Source organism: Plecotus auritus (assembly GCF_963455305.1).
Source record: "Plecotus auritus genome assembly, chromosome: 7".
NCBI lineage: Eukaryota > Metazoa > Chordata > Mammalia > Chiroptera > Vespertilionidae > Plecotus > Plecotus auritus.
In genome coordinates this window covers 32,810,501-32,837,573 of record NC_137774.1, presented here as the reverse complement: position 1 = coordinate 32,837,573, position 27,073 = coordinate 32,810,501, and the positions used below count along the sequence as shown (strand labels likewise).

General features: G+C 38.0%; 1 protein-coding gene across 11 annotated transcripts in view; it reads left to right on the top strand.

Annotated features, from left to right (window-relative positions):
* NF1 (neurofibromin 1) overlaps positions 1–27,073 on the top strand; it is a 242,644-nt gene that overhangs the window by 29,078 nt on the left and 186,493 nt on the right. For all 11 annotated transcript variants that reach the window (XM_080680674.1, XM_080680681.1, XM_080680682.1 and 8 more), the window contains 2 exons: positions 22,379–22,522; positions 24,378–24,461. In XM_080680674.1, coding sequence (XP_080536800.1) covers positions 22,520–22,522; positions 24,378–24,461 — 87 coding nt within the window. In that variant the 5' untranslated portion in view covers positions 22,379–22,519. The remainder of the gene's footprint in view (positions 1–22,378; positions 22,523–24,377; positions 24,462–27,073) is intronic.

The following is a 27,073-nucleotide window of genomic DNA, read 5'->3' as shown; positions in this document are numbered from 1 at the left end:
AATAGTATTGCATTGAGTCTTTGAATCAAGTTGGGGAGAATTGATGGACATCATTTTGATATTGAAGCTTCCTGTTTAAAAATATAATATGGCTTTCTATTTTATCTTTTAAAAATTCATTTCAATTACATTTTATAATTTTAGCATTATATAAATAAGTTACACGTCAACTGTCAGATTTTTTCCTAGAATTTTTTGTTGGTCTTTGTACTTGGTATTTTTTAAAATTGCATTTTCTGATTGTTTTGTATAGCAATGTAACTATCTTTTGTATTTTGTCTTTGTGTCCAGCAACTTATCACTTTGATGACTTATCTCTAGATTCTTTTGGATTTTCCGTATTGATCTTCTATCATCTGTAAATAGTTGCAGGTTTATTTCTTAATTTTCAATCTCTATAGCTATTTTCTTTTTCTCTGTGAACCCACTGAGGTTTTTCAGTGTTGAATAGGAGTAATGGTGTTGGCCACCTGTCTTGTTTTTGATCTTAAAAGGAAAGTTTTTTTTTTTTTTATTTCGCTATTACATATAAGTGTTGGTAAGTTTTAAAAATAAATATTCGTATTAAATTAAGGAAGCTAACTTCTAGATTACTAATTTTAAAAATTCTTAAATGGATGTTGAGTATTATTAAATGCTTATTCCATCTCCTTTGAGGTTATTGTATAATTTTTCTTTCTTTAGTCTGTTTATACTGTTTATCATTATTTTCTGATTTCTAGTAATTAAATTAGCCTTCCATTTCTGAGGCTGTTCTTGGTTGAAATGTATAATTTATTTCTTTAAATTGAATTTATTGGGGTTACATTGGTTAATAAAATTATATAGATTTAAGGTATACAATTCCATAATATATCATCTATATGTTGGATTGTGTGTCTCTTTCCATCACCATTTATCCCCCCTTTTACCCTCTTCTGCCTCTCCCCACCCCCCTTTCTCTATGGTCATGACCATACTGTTGTCAAAATTGATTGCTGGATTAAATTTGCTGCCATTTTGTTTAGGATGTTTGAATCTATGTTTAGTAAGGTCCATTTGTAATTTTCCTTTCTCATATATGCTTGCTTGGTTTTCATATCAAGATTATTCTACCTGTATAAAATTAATTAGGGAGCTTATCTTTTTATGTACTCTGCATTGTTTATATAGTATTGGAATTATATATTGATTCAAAGTTGGGACTCCAATAAAACCACCTGGGTTCAGTGCTTTCTTTGAGGGGAAATTTTAAACCACTGAATTCATTTCTTAAATTATTGTGAGACTATTTTTATTCTTTTTAATTAAATCAGTTTTGATAAATTACATTTTTCTAAGACTGTCCATTTCAGCTTGTTATTCATGATACTTTTTTTTTTTCTTAAGCCCTTGTCTGGAATCGAACCTGGGACCCTTGAGTCCGCAGGCCAACGCTCTATCCACTGAGCCAAACCAGTAGGCCATGATACTTTTTATGACTTGTTTAATCTCTGGGAACTGAAGTTATATTCTGTTTTTCACTCCTAATGTTTACTTGTTCCTTTATTTATTTTTTTAAAAATATATTTTATTGATTTTTTTACAGAGAGGAAAGAAGAAGGATAGAGAGTTAGAAACATCGATCAGCTGCCTCCTGCACACCTCCTACTGGGGATGTGCCCGCAACCAAGTTACGTGCCCTTGACCGGAATCGAACCTGGGACCTTTAAGTCCGCAGGCCGACGCTCTATCCACTGAGCCAAACCGGTTTTGGCATATTTTTTGATTGCTTTTTTCTGTTTGTATATTTCATTTGTATTTTCAAAGACACAGTTCTTACCTTTGTTAATTTTATTGTCTGTTTTGTTCATTTTGCTCTTATTTTTCTTTCTTGGGTTTATTCTGTTGTTTTTTTCTTGACTTTTTAATTTTATTTTTAATTGTGGTAAAATATACATAACATAAGCTTTATGATCTTAACCATTTTTAAATATATAGTTCAGTATATAAGTACATTCACATTGTTGTGCAAAGAATCTCTGGATTTTTTTATTTTATAAAACTGAAACTGTAATCATGAAACAACTACCTACCCCTCATTCCTTCCTCCCCCAGTCCCTATTTTCTGCGTGTCTGAATTTGAATACTCTAGGTACCTCATATTAGTAGAATCATACAGTATTTGTCTTTTTATGGCTGACTTATTTCTCTTAGCATAATGTCCTCAAAGTTCATCCATGTTGTAACATGTGTCAGAATTTTCTTCTTTTTAAAGGCTGAATATTACATTGTATGCATATGCCACCTTTTCTTTATCTTGTCATACTTTGATGGACACTTGGATTGCTTCCACCTTTTGGCTATTCAGAATAATGCTACTGTGAACATGGTATGCAGATATCTCTTCAAGACCCTGCTTTCAATTATTTTGGGTTTATATCCATAACTGGAATTGCTGGATCATATGGGAATTCTATTTTAATTTTTTGAGGAACCACCATACTCTTTTCCACAGTGGCTGTACCATTTTGCATTACCACGAATAGTGCACAAGAGTTCCAATTCCTCTACATCCTTGCCGATATTTATTTATTTATTTATTTATTTTTATAGCAGCCATCCTAATGGTTGTGAGGTGGTTTTCTGACTTTCAAAGTTGGATTTAAGTTCATTAATTTTGAATGTAATTCAAAACTATAACATTTATTAAATGCTACTTTAGTTGTATCTCACAAATTGGCTTTTTATTATATTTCGATTCTAGATATTTTCTGTTTTCCATTATGGTTTGTCATTTCTTCCAGAGTGTTTCTTGATTTTCAGTTTTCCTCATTTTCTTTTGGTTATTAATTTCTATCTTAATTGTACTGTGGCCAGTGAATATGGTTTGTAATTTCAGATTTGAAGTTAGCTTTATTGGCTTGAGCATTGTGTTAGTTATTTATTGCTATGCAACAAATTTCCCCAAATGTAGTAGTTTGGGGCAGCAAACATTTATTATCAGTAGAATTTCTGAGTGTTGGAAATCCAGTAGTAACTTAGCTAGGTATCTCTGGCTCAGAATTTTTCATGAGGTAGCAGTCAAGCTCTTGGTTGGGTCTTGAGGATTCACTTCTGAGCTAATCATTTACACAGCTATTAGCAGGAGGCCTCAGTTCTTTGCTAGCTGTTTGCAAAAGGTCTCTCTGTTACTTTCCACATGGACCTCTCCATAGGGCTGCTTGTGACATGGTAGCTGGTATCTGCCAGAGTTAGTGATCTGAGAGAAGCAGAAGCCACAGTTTTTTATGACCTTTGGAAGTGACATGCCTTTTCTTCTGCCATATTATACTAGTGGCCTGGTGCACGAAATACGTGCACAGGGGGTGGGGGGAGGTGTCCCTCGGCCCGGTCTGCACCCTCTACAATCTAGGACCCCTTGGGGGATGTCCAACTGCCGGTTTAGGCCTGATCCCCCAGGGATGCCCCCCCTGCCAGCCTGATCACCCCCAACTACCCCCCCCTTGCCGGCCTGCTCACCCACAACTGCCCCCCCCCCCCGCCGGCCTGCTTGACCACACCTGCCAGCCTGCTTGCCCCCAACTGCCCCCCCCCGCCAGCTTGATCGCCCCCAACTTCCCCCCCTGCTGGCCTGATCGCCCCTAACTGCCCCCCTGCTGGTCTGATTGCCCCAACCGCCCCCCTCCCCCGCCGGCCTGCTCGCCCCCAACTGCCCCCCGCTGGCCTGCTCACCCCCACCGGCTCCCCCCTGCCGGTCTGCTCGCCCCCAACTGCCCCCCCTGTGCCGGCCTGATCACCCCCAACTGTCCTCCCCTCCTGGCTTGATCGCCTCTAACCACCTCTGCCTCGGCCCACCACAGTGCCTTTGTCTGGAAGGTCTCCTGGTCTAATTAGCATATTACTCTTTTATTAGTATAGATAGATTGGTCATGCAGAACAACCCTGATATACAAGCTGGGAGAGGTTTTACAAAGGCCTAGATAATAAAATTCAAGGATAATGGGGGACCACCTTGGAATCTGATTACACAAATGCAAAGTCTCATTTTTATGAAGATTCCATGTGTTCTTAAAAATAATGTGTTGTTCCTAGTTCTTGGGTATGAGTTTTATAAATACCATTTTGATCAAGTTTATTAAGCAGGTCAACTCTTCTAAATTCTGATAGTTTTTTTTTTTTCTACATGTTATTATTGAGATATCTATACTAAAAATTTTTTCACTGTATTGGTAGCTTTGTAACTTTTTCTTGTAGATATGTCAATTTTGGGATGTGTGTATGTGTTGTATTAGGCACATAGAGGTTTAAAATGGTATCTCTCAGGTAATTTGATTCTTATGTTATTATCTAGTGATCCACTTCATTTCTACTTTTTTTTTTTTTTGCCTAAGTTGGTTCCACTTTACTTTTGTTTCATAATAGCTTGGTAGATCTTTTCCCATTTTTTGGCCCTCAGTCTTTTTGCCCTTGTTAGTCTATCTCTAGTAGATAGCACATATGTGACCAGTCTGAATTTTTTTCTTCTAAGTGGAGAGTTTAGCCCATTATATTCATTGTGATTACTGATATACTTGGATTCACTTATGCCATTTTATTATGCACCTTTTATTTGTCCAACGTAAAAAAAATTTTCCCTTTAATCTCAGACTAGACTTTCTTTCTGGGTTCATTATTCTTCTGCTTGATGCATATTCTTTAGAATTTCCTTTAATGAGGATTTGTTGTGGTGATTATTCTTATTTTTCTTTCTATGTTAAAGATAATCAGTTAACTATCTTTTTGAGCTCTCTCATTGCTGTTGAGAATTTAGTTGTCAGTAATTACCATTACTTTATAAGTGATATTTTCTCTCTGTTTTAGTTCTTTTCTTCTTTGTTGTTCTGCAGTTTCACTGAAATATTTGTAGGTGTATGGATTTCTTTTTATTCTGCTTTGGATTTTTGTACTTCTTGGAGCTGAGGATTGTCATTGTCTAACAGTTCTGAAAAATGTTATTTATTTTTTTTACAGTTGACCTTGGCTTTTTTAGGATTTTATTTTTTATAGCGGTTTCAGGTTTATAACAAAATTGAGAGGAAGATAAGAGATTTCCCTTATACTTTCTGCCCCCACGCATGCTGTTACACATTCTGGTTCATGTACCAGAATGGTACACACACACACACACACACACACACACACACACACACTTCTTTTTTTCTTTTTACCAAGAATGAACCTACACATTGTAATCCATTATCCATCATAATTACCCCCAAGTTCATAGTTAACCTTAAAGTTCACTCTTGCTGGTGTACATTTTATGGGTTTGGACAAAGTATAAATGACATATACCCATTATTATAATATCATAGAGTATTTTTGTTTATTTTAAAAAATATTTTTATTGATTTCAGAGTGGGAGGGAGAGGGAGATAGAGCTAGAAACATCAATGATGAGAATCATTGATCAGCTGCCTCCTGCATGCCCTCCACTGGGGATTGAGCTTGTAACCAGGGCATGTGTCCTGACCAGGAATTGACCTCCTGGTTCATAGGTCGGTGTTCAACACTGAGCCATACTGGCTGGGTCAAGTATTTTTTTTTAAATCCTCACCTGAGGATATGTTTTATTGATTTTAGAGAGAAAGGAAGGGGGAGAGAGAGATAGACACATCGACATGAGAGAGAAATGTCCATCAGTTGCCTTCAGTATGTGTCCCAACGGAGATCCAACCCACAACCTAAATATGTACCCTGATCAGGAATCGAACCCACAACCTTTTGGTGTATGGGACGACTCTCCAGTCAACTGAGCCCCTCAGCTAGGGCCAGTGTATTTTTACTGTTCTAAAAATCTTGTGTGCTTTTCCTGTTTATCATCCCACCCCAGCCCTGGCAACCACTGATTTTTTTTTTTACTGTTTTTATAGTTTCATATAATATCGTACTGTTGGAATCATACAGTATGTAGCCTTTCCAAATTGGTTTCTTTTACATAGTATGCATTAAGGTTCATTTAAATATTTTCATGGCTTGATGACTTGATGGCTCATTTCTTTTTAGTGTTGATTAATATTTTATTGTTTGGTGGTACCAGTTTTATTTGTTTATTCACCTACTGAAGGACATCTTGGTTGTTTCCATGTTTTGGCAATTATGAGTAAAGCTGCTATAAACTTCATGTACAGGTTTTTGTGTGAACATGTTTTCAACTCTTTTGGGTAAATCCCCAGGAGCACGATCGCTGGATCAACTGGTATGCCATTACCCTTTCAGATATTGCCTCTTTAATTAATAATACATTAATCTCCTCTGGGACTGTAATTAGATGTATATATAATATTGTTTGAGGCTGAGTCAAATAGTGTATAGTGAGTAAGTTTATTTTCTTGTACAACGTTTTGTGCTTCAAGTTGGTAACTGCTTCACTTTTTTCATTTACTTTGTTTTTAATACCTGTTAATTCTTTATACCATTAACATGCTCTTAGTATTGCTTTTAACACAAGGTCAAACATACTAATCTATTCACTGAAATAGTTTTCCCTGAGGATTTCACCCCATTCCCTGGTTTAGGGTTAGCTGCTTACTAGGCCAGGTGTGCAGCTGTCAGTCTGGGTTCTCCCTTCATCATCATTTTGGAAATTCCCATTGCTTCTCTCCTGTGTTGATGTCTCTGTTCGATGGATCCCATTAGTTTGGAGCACATCCTCCACAGTTTGCTGAATAAGAAATCCAGAAGCAATAAAATTTGAGACTTTCCATGTTTGAGAATACCTTTATTCTACATTTTCCTAACTTGATAATTTGTGTATTAAATTCTAAAATGAAAATAAAATATCATCAGAATTTTGAAAGCATTTCATCATTGCCTTTCAGCTTATCACTAAGATTATTGCTAAATTTAATGCCATTCCAGTTCCTATAATGTTGTAAGCAAACTTATTTTCTTATTTTTTCATTTTTAGAAGTCTTTGGGTTTTTTTCGTTGTTTTTGCTAATCTTCAGTTCAATATAACATGCTTGGATAACTAATGGATCTTTTTCAGTTTGGAGACTCATGCTCTTCAGGCATAGGAAATGTCTTTCTTCTTTTTTGATTGCCAATTTTATTTTTTTAATTCAATTAAGTATAATTTTAATTTTTATTGAATTTATTGGGGTTACATTGGTTAGTAAAATTATATAAGTTCAGGTGTACAGTTCTATGGTACATTATCTGTATATTGTGTGTTATCACCTGAAGTCAAGACTCCTTATTCACCATTTATCCCCCCTTTACTCTCTTCTACCTCCTCCAACCCCTTTTCCTCTAGCAATCACCATACTGTTTGTGTCTATGATGTTACTTATTTATTTGCTTAATCCCTTTACCTTTTCACCCAGACCTTCAAGCCCTTCCCTTCCAACAGCTGGCAGTCTGTTTTTTTTATCTATGAGTTTCTGGGAAGTTTCTTATATTAATTCTTTGTTAATTTCTTTTTTTTTCTCTTCTTTTTCATATATTGGAATTGATTGATCATGTAATTTTAGAGACTTTTCTCTCATAGTGTTTTCTTTTGTTTGTTTTTTTTTCCTGGAGAGAGTCTTGACTTTATCTTACAACTCTGTAATGTTTTATTTTATCACTCCGTGGAAAGTTAACATTGCAGGCCTGAGACTGTTATCCTCAGAAAGTTCTACTTGCTAGGTTGTCTCTTGGCTGGTGTCTGGGAACTTGGATTTTGGAAGGGTTCCTAGCAGACCTTGATAAAAATGGAACTCTGTGCTTAAACTATGTCAATATGATTTATGCTGAGCACCTGATTTTCTTCTGGGTGCCTGGAACTTTGGTATGTGCTAGGCAGAGGGCACCCCAATAAAAACCATGAGCACTGAGTCTCCAGTGAACTTACCTGGTAGACAATATTTCACATGTATTGTCATAATTCATTTCTGGAGGAATTTAGCATGTCCGGTCTTATTCCACTGGGAGGAGACTCTTGGAAGCTTATATCTTGTTTACTCTGGATCTCGCATCTTTTCCTTTTACTTACTTTGCTTTGTATCCATTTGCTGTATTAACTCATAGCTGTAAATGTGACATGTTGAGTCCTTTGAGTCCTTCTAGCAAACCAGTGAACCTAGGAGTTGTCTCAGGGACTCATGACATATTTAAGTTTTTGAATGTTCTTTACTGGTCTTTATTCTCACTTCTCTTTAAAATAGCATTCTTTAAAATTTTTCCTAATGTCTTTCAGGATGTATATAATTATGTGAGTGTGAAGTTTTCTTCTCATCGATGCCTGCCTTGTCATTTTTTTTCCCTCAAAATTAATGTGTGCATATTACTTGATTCCCTTTCTTTCATGTTAACAAGCCTTCCTTATGCTTGGCTCTCTGATCTCACTTTAAATATTTACCTTTAAATGTGAGAGAATTGGAAGCTTATGTACATGAACTTTATTGTAGACTAGAGGCCCGGTGCACGAAATTTGTGCACGGGAGGTGGGGGTGGGGTGGGTGTCCCCCTCAGCCCAGCCTGCACCTTCTTGCAATCTGGGACCCCTCGGGGGATGTCTGACTGCCAGTTTAGGCACGATCCCCTAGGGATCCGTGTGGGATTGGGCCTAAACTGGCAGTCAGACATCCCTCTCCTAATCCGGGACCACTGGCTCCTAATTGCTTGCCTGCCTGCCTGCCTGATCACCCCTAACTACTCTTCTGCCTGCCTGATTGCCCCTAACCAGCTCTGCCTGCCTGCCTGATTGCCCCTAACCACTCTGTCTGCCTGCCTGATCACCCCTAACCACTCGCCTGCCTGCCTGATCGCCCCTAACCACTCGCCTGCCTGCTTGATCACCCCTAACCACCTCTGCCTCGGCCCCCACTGCCACGGCTTTGTCCAGAATGATGTCCAGAAGGTCGTTAGGCTGTTCGGTCTAATTAGCATATTACACTTTTATTATTATAGATGAGTTTGTGATAAGGTAGCTTTATTGTTGAAATATCTCCAAATGCAGGTCTTTCTTTGGGCATTCAGTTTCTCTGGGAAAGTGCTGCTCAGTTGCTTACCTGGGAAGATATATGTCTGGTTATATGTCTGGTTCCAGGATTCTAAGAGCTAGAGGGAGGGACGAGGCTGGTGGTTTATGGTATGGGGATTTTTCACTCAATTAGGAAGTAATAGGATTATTGTGGAAATACTATTTTGTGGTTCAAGTTTATAAGATGTAAATGAAGAAAATAGTTGTTTGATTTTTCCTCTGAAATCACCAAATTATCTACAGACTAGCAGGGGTGGGCAAACTTTTTGACTCGAGGGCCACAATGGGTTCTTAAACTGGACCGGAGGGCCGGAACAAAAGCATGGATGGAGTGTTTGTGTGAACTAATATAAATTCAAAGTAAACATCATTACATAAAAGGGTACGGTCTTTTTTTTATTTATTTCAATGGTTTTATTCATTTCAAACATTTTAACAAGAAGAATGTAAACACTAATTATTATAATTTGAAACTTCAAAAAATGGAGGAATCATAGCACAATAACATACCTTATATTGAAGATGGCAAAGGCAAAATAAAATTGCCTAACAAAGGAAAGGTACAAAAGCCTTTCAAATTAAACTTAAATATAATAAAATAATTTAAAACTAAAACAAATAGAAAAGAACCAAATGTGTAACAGTAAATTAAACATTTTCTTTAGTGCAACTTCCAAATTATGCCCGGGACATAGATGTAGATGGCAATGTAGACTGGGTTGAAAGGTTTTTGGTCTTTAAAACATCAACTTCAGTGGGAACAGTGTTGTTGGTCTCCTTTTTAGCTAATGCTCTGATACTGTGCTCTCCAGGGGCGTGTCTCCCTACATCACCACGATAACGTGTCTACGCATTCCCAGGGTGATGTCGGGGGACGCGTCCGCGGGCATTACAAGGAGCCTCTGGAAGATTGAGAGGTTGTTCCTTCTGAATGAAGGAAGAAGGAGCTGCGGCCGTGTTTCCCGACGTTGCCATGTTAACACTACTGTTGGTGAAGGAGCGGAGGGGAGAGCAAGAGAACCCTCCCCTCTTTCGGCTCCGCGGGCCTGATAGAACAGCCGAACGGGCCGGATCCGGCCCGCGGGCTGTAGTTTGCCCACGGCTGTGTTAGTACTTACGGGTAGAGAACAAGGGACTTGTCTATAAATTAAATTAAGAACCAGGAGACTTTTATTTGAGTTTAGGAACAAAATTATTTTGTAGCTTTTGGAGGTACTTTTTCTTCTTGAATCCTGAGTTTGAGCATCAGATTTTGGAAAGCTGCCATTCCTAAGGGCAGTATAACTTTCAACCTGTGAATAGGATATATACTGCCATTTACAAGTTAATGTGCAGCTCAGCTGCTATTTCTCCATAGAAATGCTGATGTAAATCCCTCCAAAACCTGTTTAACCTATATGGAATTAGAACTGAATCAGAACTTTTTAATCTTTTAAAAATTTTGAAGCAATAATAAACTTTCAGAAAAGCTACAAGCACAAACTACATTTTCCCATACCATTTGAGTATAAGTTGCTTAATATAATGCCCTATCACCCCTGAATACTTTATATTACCTTTCCCACAAATTAAAACATGCTACTACATTACATACACTTATGAAAATCAGGAAATTCCAATGATATATTACTACTACTATCTCATTCTCAGGCCCCATTGAAGTTTGGCCATTTGTCATAACAATGTCCTTTATATCAAAAGGATCAAGTCCAAATGCTTTTGAAGACTATAGATCACTTACTTACTTTGTAAGTTTTCCCTCATTTTGGGCTTACCATATACATTTTTTATAGGAATATCTCAGATACAATGTTTTTTTTTTTTTTTTTTTCATTTTATCCTATCAGATGGCACAGTTTAGATCATCCCATTATTGAGGATGCTAACTTTGATCACTTGATAAGGTGGTAAGACAAGCTTCTTAGTGAAGTTAACTCTTTTTCCCTTGTAAACACACACATTCTATGGGGGTTCTTAGACACTTAAGTATTCCAGTCTCATCAGGCTTTCAGTTTAAATATTTATTTCGATGAGTACAGACTAAAAGTTTTCTGTTATTCAGTGAATAATAATCTGTTTAATCATTATTTGTTTTCTTGTTCAAATTATTTTAGGTTTGGCCAGTGAGAGCCCCTTCCATCTGGCTTCTGTGTCCTTTTGACATGCCTTTATCATTCTTTGAGCATTTCCCTTCTTTTTGGAACAAGAAAATATTCCAGGCTTCTCAGAACTTTTGTTTTGTCAGGGCTGGAACAAATTATTTTTCTAAAGAGCCCTGGTTCTTTTTATTGGAGAATGGTATTTAGAAACCAAGATCTGGGGGCTAGATGCACTCATTACTACTGAGTTGTCATTGTTTCGAAGTCTTCTCAATGGACAGAACTAGGGAACGTATGTATTCATATTCATCTGTTTGTGTGTACATGTTTATATCAATATTTAATTTTACATCTCTATTGAAAACTGTATGTTTATACCATTTCTAATTTTAGTTGAACACTAGGGGAGTCTTTGTAATTTTCCCCCTTCTTTATTTGTAACTTCTTTTTTAAAAAATAAATCTTTATTGTTCAGATTATTACAGATATTCCTCTTTTTTCCCCTCATAGCTCCCCTCCACCTGATTCCCACCCCCCATGCCCTTACCCCCAACCACTGTCCTCATCCATAGGTGTAAGATTTTTGTCCAATCTCTTCCCGCACCCCTCATGTTCCCTTCCCCCTGAGAATTGTCAGTCCACTCCCTTTCTATGACCCTGATTCTATTATATTCACCAGTTTATTCTGTTCATCAGATTTTTTTTTATTGACTTGATTTTTAGATTCACTTGTTGATAGACATGTATTTGTTGTTCATAATTTTTATCTTTACCTTTTTCTTCTTCTTCCTCTTCTTAAAGAATACCTTTCAGCATTTCATATAATTCTGGTTTGGTGGTGATGAACTCCTTTAGCTTTTTCTTATCTGTGAAGCTCTTTGTTTGACCCTCAATTCTGAATGATAACTTTGCTGGGTAGAGTAATCTTGGTTGTAGGTTCTTGCTATTCATCACTTTGAATATTTCTTGCCACTCCCATCTGGCCTGCATAGCTTCTGTTGAGAAATCAGCTGACAGTTGTATGAATACTCCCTTATAGGTAACTGTTTTTCTCTTGCTGCTTTCAAGATTCTCTCTTTGTCTTTTGCTCTTGGCATTTTAATTATGATGGGTCTTGGTGTGGTCCTCTTTGGATTCCTTTTGTTTGGGGTTCTGTGTGCTTCCTGGACTTGTAAGTCTATTTCTTTCACCAGGTAGGGAATGTTTTCTGTTATTATTTCTTCAAATAGGTTTTCAACATCTTGCTCTCTTCTTCTGGCACCTCCATAATTCGGATGTTGGTACGCTTGAGGTTGTCCCAGAGGCTCCTTACACTATCTTCATATTTTTTAATTCTTTTTTCTTTTTGTTTTTCTGCTTGGGTGTTTTTTGCTTCCTCATATTTCAAATCTTTGGTTTAATTCTTGGGGTCCTCTAGTCTACTGTTGGGTTTCTGTATATTATTCTTTATTTCAGACAGTGTATACTTAATTTCTGACTGGTCCTTTTCCATTTTTTTGGCATTCTCATTAAGATTCTTGAAGGTCTCACTAAGTTCCTCAGAGGTCTCACTAAGTTTCTTGGCCGTTTCTAGAAGATTCTTGAGTAATAAATGTGGTTTTGAACTCTATATCCAGTAGTTTGCTTTCCTCCATTTCTTTCATTCGTGACATGTTTCTTTGTCTCCACATTTTGGCCTGTGTTGATGGAGTGGCTTTGTGTGGTAGGTGACCTATAGGGCCCAGTGGCTCAGCCTCCCCAATCACCTGAGGTGGACACTCTTGGTGCACCCCTTTGTGGGCTGAGTGCACAGTATTGTTGTAGTTAAGCCTTAATTGCTTTTGGTACACTGGGAGGACTTGACCTCCAGGCCAATTGGCTGTGAGGATCAGCTGTGTCTATGCTGGGAGAACTGCTGTGCTGGAGACACCCTTATGGGGCAGGACTTGCTTCAGTGGGGCTTTGGTGCTCACTGAGTCTGCCTCTTGAGTGTGTTGCTTATGGATTTGAAGAGTTGAAATCTGGTGTTGTCTCACACTGACCACTAGGTACCCTGGCTCCTGGATCTTCAAGGAGGTGCAAGTCAGCTACTGTCTGAGGCCACCCAGCAGGAGCTGCAGCAAGATCTGCAGATTTCTCCTCTTTGCTTGGGGTTTGGAAGTTTTGGAGCTGACCCAGCTGCAGTTTGATAGGGCAGGCCATTCATATGCAAAAGCCGCTGTGCACTATTTGTAACTTCAGCAGTAAGAAACCTGGCTCTTGTTATTCTTAATATATTTACTTATTTGATCAGTCCCCTTTTATGTAACCAACCTGCCATCACTGTCATTTCCCCATCACCACCTACTCCTAAGCACAAATGCCCTCCCTACTCACTGTGCTTGGGCTCCAACACCCCTTGCTATATCCCTGAGCCCCCATTTTCAACCCTAGTGGATGTTCTTCTTACCTTGCTCAGGCTCATATCCTGTGCTGTCTCCCTGTGTGAACATCCTCTTTATCCTGCTCATACTTTGTGCTAGAACTTCCCTCTTCCTACCATGCAGAAGCACAGCCAAGTCCAGCACCCCTTACTGGGCCCCAATCTCTTATCTTTTCATTCCATTCATGCTTTGACACCTTCCCTATCCCATTTAGGCTCTGACATCCTTTGTGGCCTGCTCTCCTATGTAGATACCTTTCTTACTCTGCGTGGATTTCTTTCTTTCTTTTAATTTATTTATTGATTAAGGTATTACATATGTGTTCTTATTCCCTCTTCCCCCCCCCCCCCCACACACACACTCATCCCCTCACCCCCCTGTTGTCTGTGTCCATTGGTTAGGCTTATATGCATTCCTACAAGTCCTTTGGTTGATCTCTCTCCCTTACCCCCACTCTCCCCTACCTTCCCTCTAAGGCTGTGGTTCTCAACCTTTCTAATGCCGCAACCCTTTAATACAGTTCCTCATGTTTTGGTGACCCCCAACCATAAAAATATTTTCGTTGCTACTTCATAACTGTAATTTTGCTACTGTTATGAATCGTAATGTAAATATCTGTGTTTTCCGATGGTCTTAGGCTCACAGGTTGAGAACCACTAGCAAGGTCGCCTAAGACCATTGGAAAAACACAGATATTTACATTACGATTCATAACAGTAGCAAAATTACAGTTATGAAGTAGCAACGAAAATAATTTTATGGTTGGGGGTCACCACAACATGAGGAACTGTATTAAAGGGTTGCGGCATTAGAAAGGTTGAGAACCACTGCTCTAAGGTTTGACAGTCTGATCTATGTTTCTCTGTCTCTGGATCTGTTTTTGTTCATCAGTTTATGTTGTTCATTATATTCCATAAATGAGTGAGATCATGTGATATTTATCTTTCTCTGACTGGCTTATTTCACTTAGCATAATTGTTTTTTAATAAGATTTTTTTTAATTGATTTCAGAGAGGAAGGGAGAGGGAGAGAGAGATAGAAACATCAATGATGAGAGAGAATCATTGATTGGCTGCTTCCTGCACCCCCCTATAGAGCCTGCAACCAGGGCATATGCCCTTACTGGGAATCAAACAGTGACCTCCTAGTTCATACATCGCTGCACAACCACTGAGCCACGCCAGCTGGGCACCCTTCATGGATTTCTAATATCTTATGCCTGGCTTCCCTCTCTATGGGATTCACTCCTTTCCGCATTCATGTGCTAACATTCTTTGCTGGGCTGCCTTCTATATGTGGGTACCCTCCTCATGCTCCATTTTGTCCACATGAATGCCTTACTCATCCTGCTAATATCCTACATCCCATTTCTAGCCCAAACACACACCCACACCCACACATTAGATGCCATATAAAGTCATATTACAGTGGTGCAGAGTCCACCTTGGGAAATGTGTTACTAATAACCAATATGAACATTTGATACCTTTTCCTGATTTATGTTTGGTAGCCACAGCTTATGTGTCTTTTTTTCCTAGTATGATTTTTTTTCTATGTGTTTTTCCCCCTAATATGATTTTTTCTTAGCCTTTTCTTTCATTAGATGAAAATTTATGTTAAGTGAATTTTAATGTCACCCCTACCCCCCATCATGGTCCGAAGGGCCTTTTAGAAACTGGTTAAAATGTACACAGAGCAAAGATTTTAGCTTGTGACCTTTTGAAGAATTTTCTGAGTGTAACTAGAAACAAATTATCCATTGTTCACTGTGCTTTGCTTAATGTTATGCTTTTTCTTGCTAAATCCTCTTATTTGTTGAAATCTTGTATCTTAAGTAGCTAACAGTTTATTAAATATAGATTCTCGTTAAAAGGAGATTATTTTTCTTTATGTAGTTTAGATCATTTACATTTCTGCCATAATATACAAAGATTTATGTATGGTAGCATGAAATGTTTAAAGAAGAGCTTAATTTACTTTTTTTCCCCAGTTGGGAAAGTAATACATGCCAATTGAAAATAAGAGGAAATCATAAAAATAAAGAAAAAGAAAAAACCCTCACAGTTTTCTCAATTACAATTACCCTATCTTTTAAAAATTTTGTTCCTTTTATTTTTTAAAATACCCACTCCAGGCATAGTAATTTCCTTATGCATTATTTTTTTAATAGTACTTAATTTTATTTTGGAAAAATGTAGAGTTACAAAAATGGTCTAATATTATTTTGTACTTTTAGAGTTATTAGTGAAATTGAACATGTTTTCATATATTTACTAGCTACTCATCTGTGAATTGCTTCATATTTCTTCAACAGTTTTTCCACTGAATAGTCTGATTAACATATAATACAACCTTATGTATTAGTTATGTAAACCTTTTGGCTGCTAGTTTTTTCACATTATGTTTTGAAAGACTTTTTAATTTTATTTTTTGTTGTTAATCCTCACCTGAGGATATTTTTCCATTGATTTTTAGGGAGAGTGGAAGAGAGAGGGAAAGACAGAGAGAAACATCTATGTGAGAGAAACACATGGATTGGTTGCTTCCTGCATGAGCCCCAACCAGGGCCCCCTGCGCCTGGGGAGAAGCCTGCAACCACTTTACTTGCCCTCAAATGGAATTGAACCGGGTGGTGGGCGGGGGGGGGGGGGGGGGGGTCTCTTTGGTCCACAGGCTGACGCTCTATCTACTGAGCTGAATTGGCTAGGGCTAAAGACTTTTTTAAAAAATTGAATTTTAGAGCATACAATGGAGTCAAAACAGTCTCTTTAATAAATGGTGCTGGGAAATTTGGACAGATACATGCAAAAAAATGAAACTAGACCACCAACTTACACCATATACAAAAACAAACTCAAAATGGCTAAAGGACTTGAATGTAAGATGGGAAACCATAAAAATCCTAACAAGACTCCATAGGCAGCAAAATAGCAGACATATGTCATAGCAATATCTCTACAGACACAGCCCCTAGGGCAATGGAGACTAAGGAGAAAATAAACTAATGGGACTACATCAAAATAAAAAACTTCTGCACAGCAAAAGAAACTATCAACAAAACAACAAGAAAGCCCACTTCATGGGAGAACATATTTGCCAATGTTATCACCGATAAGGGCTTAATCTCCAACATCTACAGGGAACTTAATACAATTCAACGAAAGGAAGATAATCCAGTCAAAAAATGATCAACGGACCTAAATAGATACTTTTCGAAAGAAGACAGAAGGAAGGCCAAGAGGCATATGAAAACATGCTCAAAGTCACTAATCATCCGAGAGATCCAAATAAAAAAAACAATGAAATACCATCTCACACCTGTCAGAATGGCTATCATCAACAAATGACAAGTGCTGGTGAGGATGTGGAGAAAAAGGAACCCTCCTTTACTGTTGATGGGAATGCAGACTGGTGCAGCCACTGTGGAGAACAGTATGGAGTTTCCTGAAAAAGTTAAAAATGGAACTCCCATTTGACCTAGTGATCCCACTTCTAGGAACATATCCCAAGAAAACAGAAACACCAATCACAAAGGATATATGCACCCCTGTGTTCATTGCAGCACAATTTACAATAGCTAAGATTTGGAAACAGCGTAAGTGCCCATCAGCAGATGAATGGATTAGAAAACTGTGGTACATCTACACAATGGAATACTATGCCGCTATTAAAAAGAAGGAACTTTTACCATTTGCAACAGCATGGATGGAAGCGAATAAGCCAGTCGGAGAAAGATAAATATCACATGATCTCACTCATATGTGGGATATAATGATCAACATAATTTGATGAACAAGAATAGAGACAAATGGTAGGGGAGGGGATTAGAGAGCAACCAAAGGACTTATATGTATGCATAACCAATGGACAGACACTGGAGTGGTGGGGGCTTGCCCGGGCTGGTAAGGGATGGAGGAGGGGGTCAATTGGGGAAAAAGGAGACATATGTAAAACTTTAGACAATAAAAAAATAATAAAAAAATAAAATAAAATTGAATTTTAGAGAAAGAGGAAGGGAAAGGAGGAGAGAGAGAGAAATATCGATTGGCTGCCTCCTTTGTAACCCTACTGGGGATCAAGCCTGCAACCTGGGATGTGCCCTGACCGGGAATTGAACCCACAACCCTTTCAGTGTATGGGATGAGCCACACGGGCCAGGGCTGTGCATTCTTTTACTTCTTGTCTGTTACTTGTCTTTTTATTTGTCAGTGCTGTAGTATAATGCCCTCACCCTCTTTTTTTTAACAGAACTTAAACATTTTTATGTAGGCAAATATATGTGTATGTTTTTTTTCTTTCTGGTTTCTGGATTTTGTCTTGCTTAGGAAAATCTGCCTTACCTCGATATAATGAAGTTATTCTTTGGTATTTTCCCTAATAGTTTTATGGCTTTGTTTTGTGTGTTTTTTTCATAGTAGCCCTTCCCACCTCCCACATTTTTAAATTTGGTATGTTATTTTTCCAGAGGATAGCTAGTTGACCTGGTAATATTTTATTGACAAATCCATTCTTCTACCACTGATTTGAAATATTACCTTTACCATATTAAACTTCCATGTACATACTAATAACTGCTTTATGTCTTTAATTAGTTATGCTTATTATGTACTGGTTTTGTTATAAGAGCTCAATGGAATGTTCCAGTACCTGATAATATGTCTTCTCTTGTTCTTGTTTTTCAAAAATTTCTTTGGTATTTGCATAGATTTATTTTTAGTGAACTTCAGAATCAGCTTGCCATTTTAAATACCTGCCTCCCCATCTTCCAAATCTATAATAACTATCTCAGTATTTTTCCTCTACTCTTAATAACTTAACTTGAGCTACCACTTTCTCTTGCCTAAACTATCTTCTAATATACAGCAGCAAGAAGGCTCTTTTTAAAACATAAATCAGTTCATGTTACTTCCTTATTTACATCCCTCAGTTTTTTCTTCTCCTCCTCTCATTATCTATCGCTGACTCCTCTAAAGCTTAAAACAACCCGTTTTGCTCACAATTTTGCGAGTCAGAAATTCATGACCAGTTCATCTGGATAGTTGCATGCTCCATGGGTGGGATGAAAGGGGCTGGGGAATCCCTCCCTTCCTATGACTTCTTCAGCCAAATGTCTGGTACCTCAGTGCCTTTTGCCTTTCTCTCTACATGGCATGTCATTCTTTAGAATTTCTCTATGTGGACTGGGCTTCCTACACCATGGTCTCAAAGTAATCACATTTTTTTACATGTTGGCTTCCCGGAGGAGGGAAAGAAAAATGATCAAACCAATTAAGTGCTGTTCCTGGCACAGTGTCCCTTCTGCCATATTTTGTTGGTCAGAACACTCACAAGATCTGCCTAGATGGGGGAAAAAAAAAGGAAAATGGAAAGTAGACTCTACTTCTTGATGTGGGAATGGCAAGGTCTTATTGCAGGAGAGCATGTGGGATGAGAGATACTGTAACCATACTTAGAAAATATAACCTGCCACATCATCAAATTCAGAATATACTCAAAGCTCTTAACATGGCTCGAATGGCTTTCCATGATCTGATTCACGCCTGCTTTTCTCTGACCTTTTCTCCTAAGCTTTCTTCATTTGTTACCTTTGGTTTAGCCACAGTAGCTTCTTAGCTAGGCTTTGAATATGCCACACTCACCCCAACATCAGCTCTATTTTTTATTTATTTATTTTTTTTACCTGCCATCTTCTTCAGATTTTTGCATGGATCTTCCCATTCTCTTACTTTATTTAGGTGTCCAGGAAGCTTTCCCTGACCACCTTCTCTGACAAAATCTTGGTCATTTACTACTCCCTCTGCATAGATTTTTGTGCTGTTTATGGGAGCCTGGGGGCCCTGAATACATGCCTGGCTTGTGAATAAGTTGAGAAGTAGAAGAGAAAAGATGGAGGCCAAAACATATATGAAATAAAAGTTTTACTGGTCATTGTGATGTTGGAGACCCAAATGAGCCTATTAAGTACATCTCAGAATTAGTCAGACTTACCCATCCATTCCCAAGCAGTGTTGCTCACTCTCCTCTGCAGTGCTAGGCCCCTGATCAACTCTTGGCATGTTGACATAGGGCAGTGGTCGGCAAATTGCGGCTCGCGAGCCACATGCGGCTCTTTGGCCACTTGAGTGTGGCTCTTCCACAAAATACCATGTGCGGGCGCGCACGTACAGTGCGATTGAAACTTCGTGGCCCATGCGCAGAAGTCGGTTTTCGGCTCTCAAAAGAAATTTCAATCGTTGTACTGTTGATATTTGGCTCTGTTGACTAATGAGTTTGCCGACCACTGACATAGGGGAACATTCTTGTACTCTGCAGCAAGCCTGATCCCAAGAGAAGAGGGTAGAGCTGAGTTGTGCATGCCCAGTTATTTGTCTCGTTTTTTATCTATCTGACTAACTAAAGGGGAAGGGGGGTGGCCTTAGCTTGTTTGGCCCAGTGGATAGAGTGTCAGACTGTGGACCGAAGGGTCCCAGGTTCGATTCCCATCAAGGGCACATGCCTGGGTTGCGGGCTTAATCCTCAGTTGGGGTGTGCTGGAGGCAGCCGATCAATGATTCTCTCTCATCATTGATGTTTCTATCTCTTTCCCTCTCCCTTCCTCTCTGAAATCAATAAAAATTGAAAAAAAAAAAAAAGCGGAGGGGTGTGTGTGTGAAAGGAAGGGAATAAAGGAAGTGAGAAACAGGATAGATCAAGGTACTATTTACTAAAAAAGAAAACATAGTAGGAAGATTATAAATTAAATTTTAGGAACACTGAGTTTGAAGTGCCTAAAAGATACCTGTGTGGAGATTCCAAGTAGGCATTTGGATAATGCATTTGAAGATACAGATTTAGTAGTTCTATTAGTTTCCTGTTGCCTGTAACAAACTATAAACAATGCTTTAATAAAAGCCCACAAAATTACCTAACAGTTTTTGTGGGTCAGGGATCTGGGCATTGGTTAGCTGGTTCTCTGCTCAGGCTCTTACTAGATTGAACTCAGGGTGTTGGTCGGGGCTGTGAGTTTATTTGAAGCTTGAGTTCCACCCATTCTCATTGGCTGGTAGAATTTAGATTCTTTCAGTTGCAGAACTGAGGCCCTCAGCTTGGAGAGGCCACTTGCTCTTTCCTGCCATGTGACCTTCCCCACAGTAAGGTAGTTTGCTTCTTCAAGGCCAACAGAAAGCATTTTTGTGGCTTTAAATCTCTTATGATTCAGCTGGTTGGGACAGGCTCATTCAAGTAATCTTCCTTTTGATTAACTCAAAGTGAACTGATTAGGGACCTTAATTGCATTTATGAAGTCCCTTTTGCCATACAATGTGTGTGTGTGTGTGTGTGTGTGTGTGTGTGTGTGTGTGTGTGTGTGTGTAGAGAGAGAGAGAGAGAGAGAGAGAGAGAGAGAGAGATGAGGACCTGGCTTATGTCATTATGGAGGCTGAAAAATCCCATTATCTGCCATCTGTAAGCTGGAGACCCAGGAAGGTTGGTGATGTAATTCATCAGTATGAGTCCAAAGGCCTGAGAACCTGGGGAGCTGATAATGTAGATTCTAGCTAGTCTGGGTAGTTTGAATCTGAAGACCTGAGAACCAGGATTGCCAGGGCAGAAGGTCAATGTCCTAGCTCAAACAGCCTGGTGGAAGGGACTAATTCTTCCTTCCTCTCTGCCTTTTTGTTGTATTTAGGCCCTCAATGGATTGGATGATGCCCACGCATAATAGGGCGAGGAGAACTAGCTTACTAGGTGTATCTATGCAAATGCTGTTATAATCCAGACACACTCTCAGAGACACACATGGAAATAATAATGTTTAGCCAAATACCTATGAACCTTGTTATCCAATCAATTTTACACATAAAATTAACCATCACAAAGGGATTTGGGGAGATTCACAAGCTACATTACAGCCGCAGATGGCTTCTAAATACACCCCCTTTTTGATCTTTCAGATATTTTCCCCTTTTAATCTTTATACTTAATATTATGCAATTCTATAGGTTCTGTTCTGCCCCTTCCTCCAAAGTCTAAAAATGCTTTCCCTCTTTTATTGAGTACTTCTTTACTCTTGAATTAGTCACTTATTATTAACTAAGGAAACTCAGTCTCTTTTTACCTTTATTTGCACCAGTTAGAAATGAGAAAGATGGACTGAGTTTTGTTTTTCACCATGGAACCTTACCAGTGTTCTTGATTAGCATTGGCGGGATCTAATAATTAAATAATAAGTATGCTCATGGTGCTTTCAATACCAAAATGCTACTTTGGAACAGAATAGATGTGAACTTCTTGGTAATACAACTTAACTCATTCTCAGATAAATGTAAATGTGGTCCCCTTAAAGGATATATTTTTCTTGAGATTTATCTATTTGTTGTGCCATTACTTCCTCAACTGTGTACCTGAGAGAGGTTATCTTACCTGAGCCAGCCTTTTACTCTGTTTATTCCAGGGTATACAGTTTGTTCTAATTTTTTAACAATTTGCAGTTTGCTATGATTAACTAGAGGTATGGGACATAGATTTTTTTTTTTTGGTCTCATGTTCTGTTAGTGCTTGAATTCAATGTCTAAGAGAAAGGATTGTATACATTTTATTGCAGACATTCTCTGAAATAATTTTTAGCTACAAGGAAATAGCTCTATTTCTGTGAGTCATCATTCTTTTTTATATAGAGCTGGGTAAGGATTTAATTTCGTAGATAGAGCTTATGACTTCCAGAAGGAGAGCTGCAAAAATTGAAATTTCCAAAGATTTTAGATTTGCTATAAATGCTATTATATATAGAAAATTGGAGCTTAAGATACTAATATAGGTAATTGGTTGATAAGATTTTCCTAAAATCTCATGATTTTCAATGAGGAATAGAGTTCTTTTTAGTCATTTTCAAGTGTAAGCTAACATGTCTTTTCTTTCTTTTTTTTTTTAAGCTTCCAATAAAAACAGGACAGCAGAACACACATACCAAAGTCAGTACCGAACACAACAAGGAATGTCTTATCAATATTTCCAAATACAAGTTTTCTTTGGTTATAAGTGGCCTCACTACTATTTTAAAGAATGTTAACAATATGGTGAGTAATTGGGTTACTGTTCCTTTGGGGAGTTTACTTTGGTTTGCTTTTTATTTAAAAATTTGGAGCAGCATATTTTGAAGTATGAAAAGTAATTTTTTGTAAACATTTTATTTTGTGGATAAGCACAGATAAACTTTTAACTTTCATTTTAGTTTTTTATTCTTTTCCTTAGATACTTCTCTTATTTGTGACTTTCCTTTTTATTACTTTTCTGAAATTAGGATTGCATATAGATTATATGTCATATACGAATTGACCATAGTAATCTATTCAGATATTTTCCTTATCTCCTTATTTGAATATTTACATATAAAATTGTCACAGTCCTATGTAGATGATAAATTAAATATGACCTTATACTGTCCTAGCGGGTTTGGCTCAGTGGATAGAATGTCAGCCCACAGACTGAAAGGTTGTGGGTTTGATTTCAGTCAGGGCAAGTACATGAGGTGCTGGCTCGCAGGTTGATGTGTCTCTTACGTTGATGTTTCTCTCTCTGTATCTCTCCCCCTTCCTTCCACTCTCTCTAAAAATAAATGGAAAAAATATCCTCTGGTGAGGATTAAAAGAAAAAAATGACCTTATAGTCCTAAAATATAAGATTGTTTTTATGAAAATGTTATTTTATTTTCTTCATCCTGGAGCTTGTGACAGATTCTGCAGTAGGTAGAGAACCCATTTTTGAAGTGCTCCCAAATACCAATATCCTCAAATTACTCCAAAAGCTTCTTTTGCCCCCATTTTATAAAATCTGTTTACATTCCATAGACTTCAGGGTACTCCAACTGTTCTCTCTCTCTGTGCCTTTGAACATATTTCTCCTGTCTCAGGTGATTCCTTCCATTCTGTCAATTCCTAACTAAAATTTCCTTCATATTCAATTAAAATCAACTGATTCAGATATTTCTTGACTAAATTGTAATTGCTCTAATTGTCTTTAGCACTTACAACCATGATTTGTATTGTTTGTTTTGAACTCTGAAAATGACTTCCGGTTGTAGATTGTGAAAATTAGTCACATTTTTATAGTCACATCATCTTTGGGGTGCGTTGTATGTGTGTGTGTGTGTGTGTGTTTTAAAAAAAGCTGATTAGACAATACTGATTACAAAATTGATAAACTGGAGGTGTGGAAAATCATTTGCCTTTCTCTATGGAAGAAAATATTTTTTGAAAAAACGCAGGGCTTTTAATAAATATGTAAAGTGATTTACAGAAATTTATTTAAGATTTTGTGGAGCTCTTCTGTTGCAGTGTGTGGGGCACAGTGATAGGATTTTACTTATTAATAAGTGGCCATGCTCCCATTTAGATTGAAAATATTTTAATACTAGAAACTTTCTTTTAAAAACAAAAAACAAACCAATATTATGATATTGAGATTCATTTAGTTATTGGTAAATAGTATAGTATTCAATTTAAGAATAGTGAATGCTTAAAATTATTTGTAATTGGTGTTGTAGTCTTTTTTTGCTTTAAGAATTTAGACCTTAATTATTTTGTGTCATCAAAGTGTGGTTAAATGCTCCACTCAAGATTCTGTTAAAGATCAGGGTGTGTATCTAAATCCCATATATTTTTAAAGTATATAAACCAGTGTATCTTCTTTTACTGTTACAAGGCTAATGGCAGACTGTAATAAATACCAGCAGTTTTGTTTGCTTGATAATTCATTTTGTGTGAGCATTAGGATAAAATTAGAAATAATAGATTTAAATATAGTATAATTTGGGAGATAAAATGGAAGACTTTGGATTTCCGTGATCCTTAGCCTCTGACTTTTCAGTTGTGTGCTGATTTGTAGTGGAGAGTAATAACCAACTTTTAGTGTTCTGAATATCTTTTCTCTTAGAGAATATTTGGAGAAGCTGCTGAAAAAAATTTATATCTCTCTCAGTTGATTATATTGGATACACTGGAAAAATGTCTTGCTGGGGTAAGTAAATCTGTTCTTCAGTAGGCAGGTTTTGTGAATTTAATTTTGAGTTAATCTGATGTACCAAAGTATAGGTGTTGACAAGGAGAACTTTTTGGATTCAAATGGGCTTTTTGTCTAAGACATGCATATGAATTTTTTTTTTTTTTTTTTAAATATATTTTATTGCTTTTTTACAGAGAGGAAGGAAGAGGGATAGAGAGTTAGAAACATCGATGAGAGAGAAACATCGATCAGCTGCCTCCTGCACACCCCCTACTGGGGATGTGCCCGCAACGAAGTTACGTGCCCTTGACCGGAATCGAACCTGGGACCCTTCAGTCCACAGGCCGACGCTCTATCCACTGAGCCAAACCGGTTTTGGCATGCATATGAATTTTTAAAACAGCTGACTAGGCGGCATAAACAAATTTTCAAGATAAAATCATTTTCTCATCTTTTTAAAAAATATAATTTTATTGATTTCAGAGAGGAAGGGAGAGAGAGATAGAGATAGAAACATCAATGATGAGAGAATCATTGATCAGCTGCCTCCTGCATGCCCCCACTGGGGTCGAGCCTGCAATCTGGGCATGTGCCCTGATAGGGAATCGAACCCTGACCTCCTGGTTCATAGGTCAACACTCAACCTCTGAGCCACACTGGCTGGACATTTTCTCATCTTTTATAAATTAAATAAATATTAAGATTACTTATAAAGTATTAAACTTGAGCCACATATATCTCGGGTTTTAAAGAAAACATTTTATGAAAAAAAAAGCCACTATTTGATTTAATTAGTTTTTCAGATATTGTTAGGCCTATAACATTGTTTAGTTTTGAAAGGATGTGATGCAAAAGACCAAGAGTAGTCTTGTTTCTCCTGTATGAATCTGATTTTAATGTTTTTTTAAATCTATATAAAAATGAGCTTAAAAAATTGAAACTATTATGATAAATCCTACCTGAAGAACACTTGTTATTTATAAACTAGAGGCCCGGTGCATGAAAATCGTTTATGGGGGGGGCCCTCAGCCCGACCTGCACCCTCCAATCCAGGAGCCCTCAGGGGATGTCCTACTGATGGCTTAGGGCCACTTCCCGTGGGGAGCAGGCCTAAATTGCAGTATGGCCTCCCTCTGCAGGAGGCGACCAGGCTGATCAGGAGAAGGTACCGCCCCCATCACCCTGCTGCTGCTGCCACTGCCGGCCGCCGCAGCTGCCAAGTTGTTTTCATCAACATGGACTCCAGTCCCTTCACCACAGAAAAATGACAACTTTCTTTAGGCATTTTCAAGATGTCTTTTTCATAGGTTATGACATTTCTTTCTTGCTTTTTTTTTTTTTTTTATCCTCACCTGAGGATATTTTTCCATTGATTTTTATTTTTAGAGAGCATAGAAGAGAGAGGGAAAGACAGAGAGAAACATCAATGTGAGAGGGACACTTCAATTGGTTGCCTCTTGCATTAGCTGTGACCTGGGCCCCAGCCAGGGAAGAGCCTGCAACCTAGGTACATGTCCTTGACCAGAATCGAACCCAGACCCTGCGGTTGGCAGGCCAAGCCTCTATCCATTGAGGCAAACTGGCTAGGGCAGGATATGACATTTCTTAGCTTCTCCAGCAGCTGATCTTTGTTTTTTTCCTCCAGGAATGAGGTGGAAAAACCCTTGATCACCTTCTTGGATTCTTATTACCCAAGTAACCAAAAACACTGCGAGTGGCATATGGGGAGCTTAGCCAATGAGCGAGTGACTTGCCTCACTGTGCACACAGTCCCCTCCTGCCCACCTGTGCACGCAGCCTCCTCCTGAGCAGTCGTGACGTTACGGTGCCCCAGACAATTTGCATATTAGCGCTCCCTCTCTCTCTCTCTCTCTCTCTCTCTCTCTCTCTCTCTATATATATATATATATATATATATATGAACATATAAAATAGAGATACATGGAGGATTAGTTGAGTACAAGACAATTCTTTCTCAGGTTTCCTCTAAATAGTTATCTCAGTGTATTTCAACCATGACTTAATTGGAATTTTTTCAAGAATGTTTCTGTTGCCGAAACCGGTTTGGCTCAGTGGATAGAGCGTCGGCCTGCGGACTGAAGGGTCCCGGGTTCGATTCCGGTCAAGGGCATGTACCTTGGTTGCGGGCACATCCCCAGTGGGAGGTGTGCAGGAGGCAGCTGATCGATGTTTCTCTCTCATCGATGTTTCTAGCTCTCTATCCCTCTCCCTTCCTCTCTGTACAAAATCAATAAAATATATTAAAAAAAAAAAAAAAAAAAAAGAATGTTTCTGTTGTATAAAACAAAGTATTTCTATACTTTAGTAGCCTTAATTCTTCCTGGAACATGGTAGAAATTAATATAAATAAATAAATTTAATACTTCCATTTTAAAGATCTGGCTATTCAATATGTATTGGAATTAACTTATTTCTTATATCCTGTCTTCCTTTGGCACATCATTTGCTTTTATTCAGAATTGCTTCTCTTCCACATATGTTATAGTTATTCTTTATAGTAAACCTAGAAGGAAGGGACTTTGCTATGTGTGGTTGAGAAGATAGGGGATAGTCAGAAGTGTTTGGGGAAGGGATACAGTAGAGTGTTGGAAAACATAATTGCATTC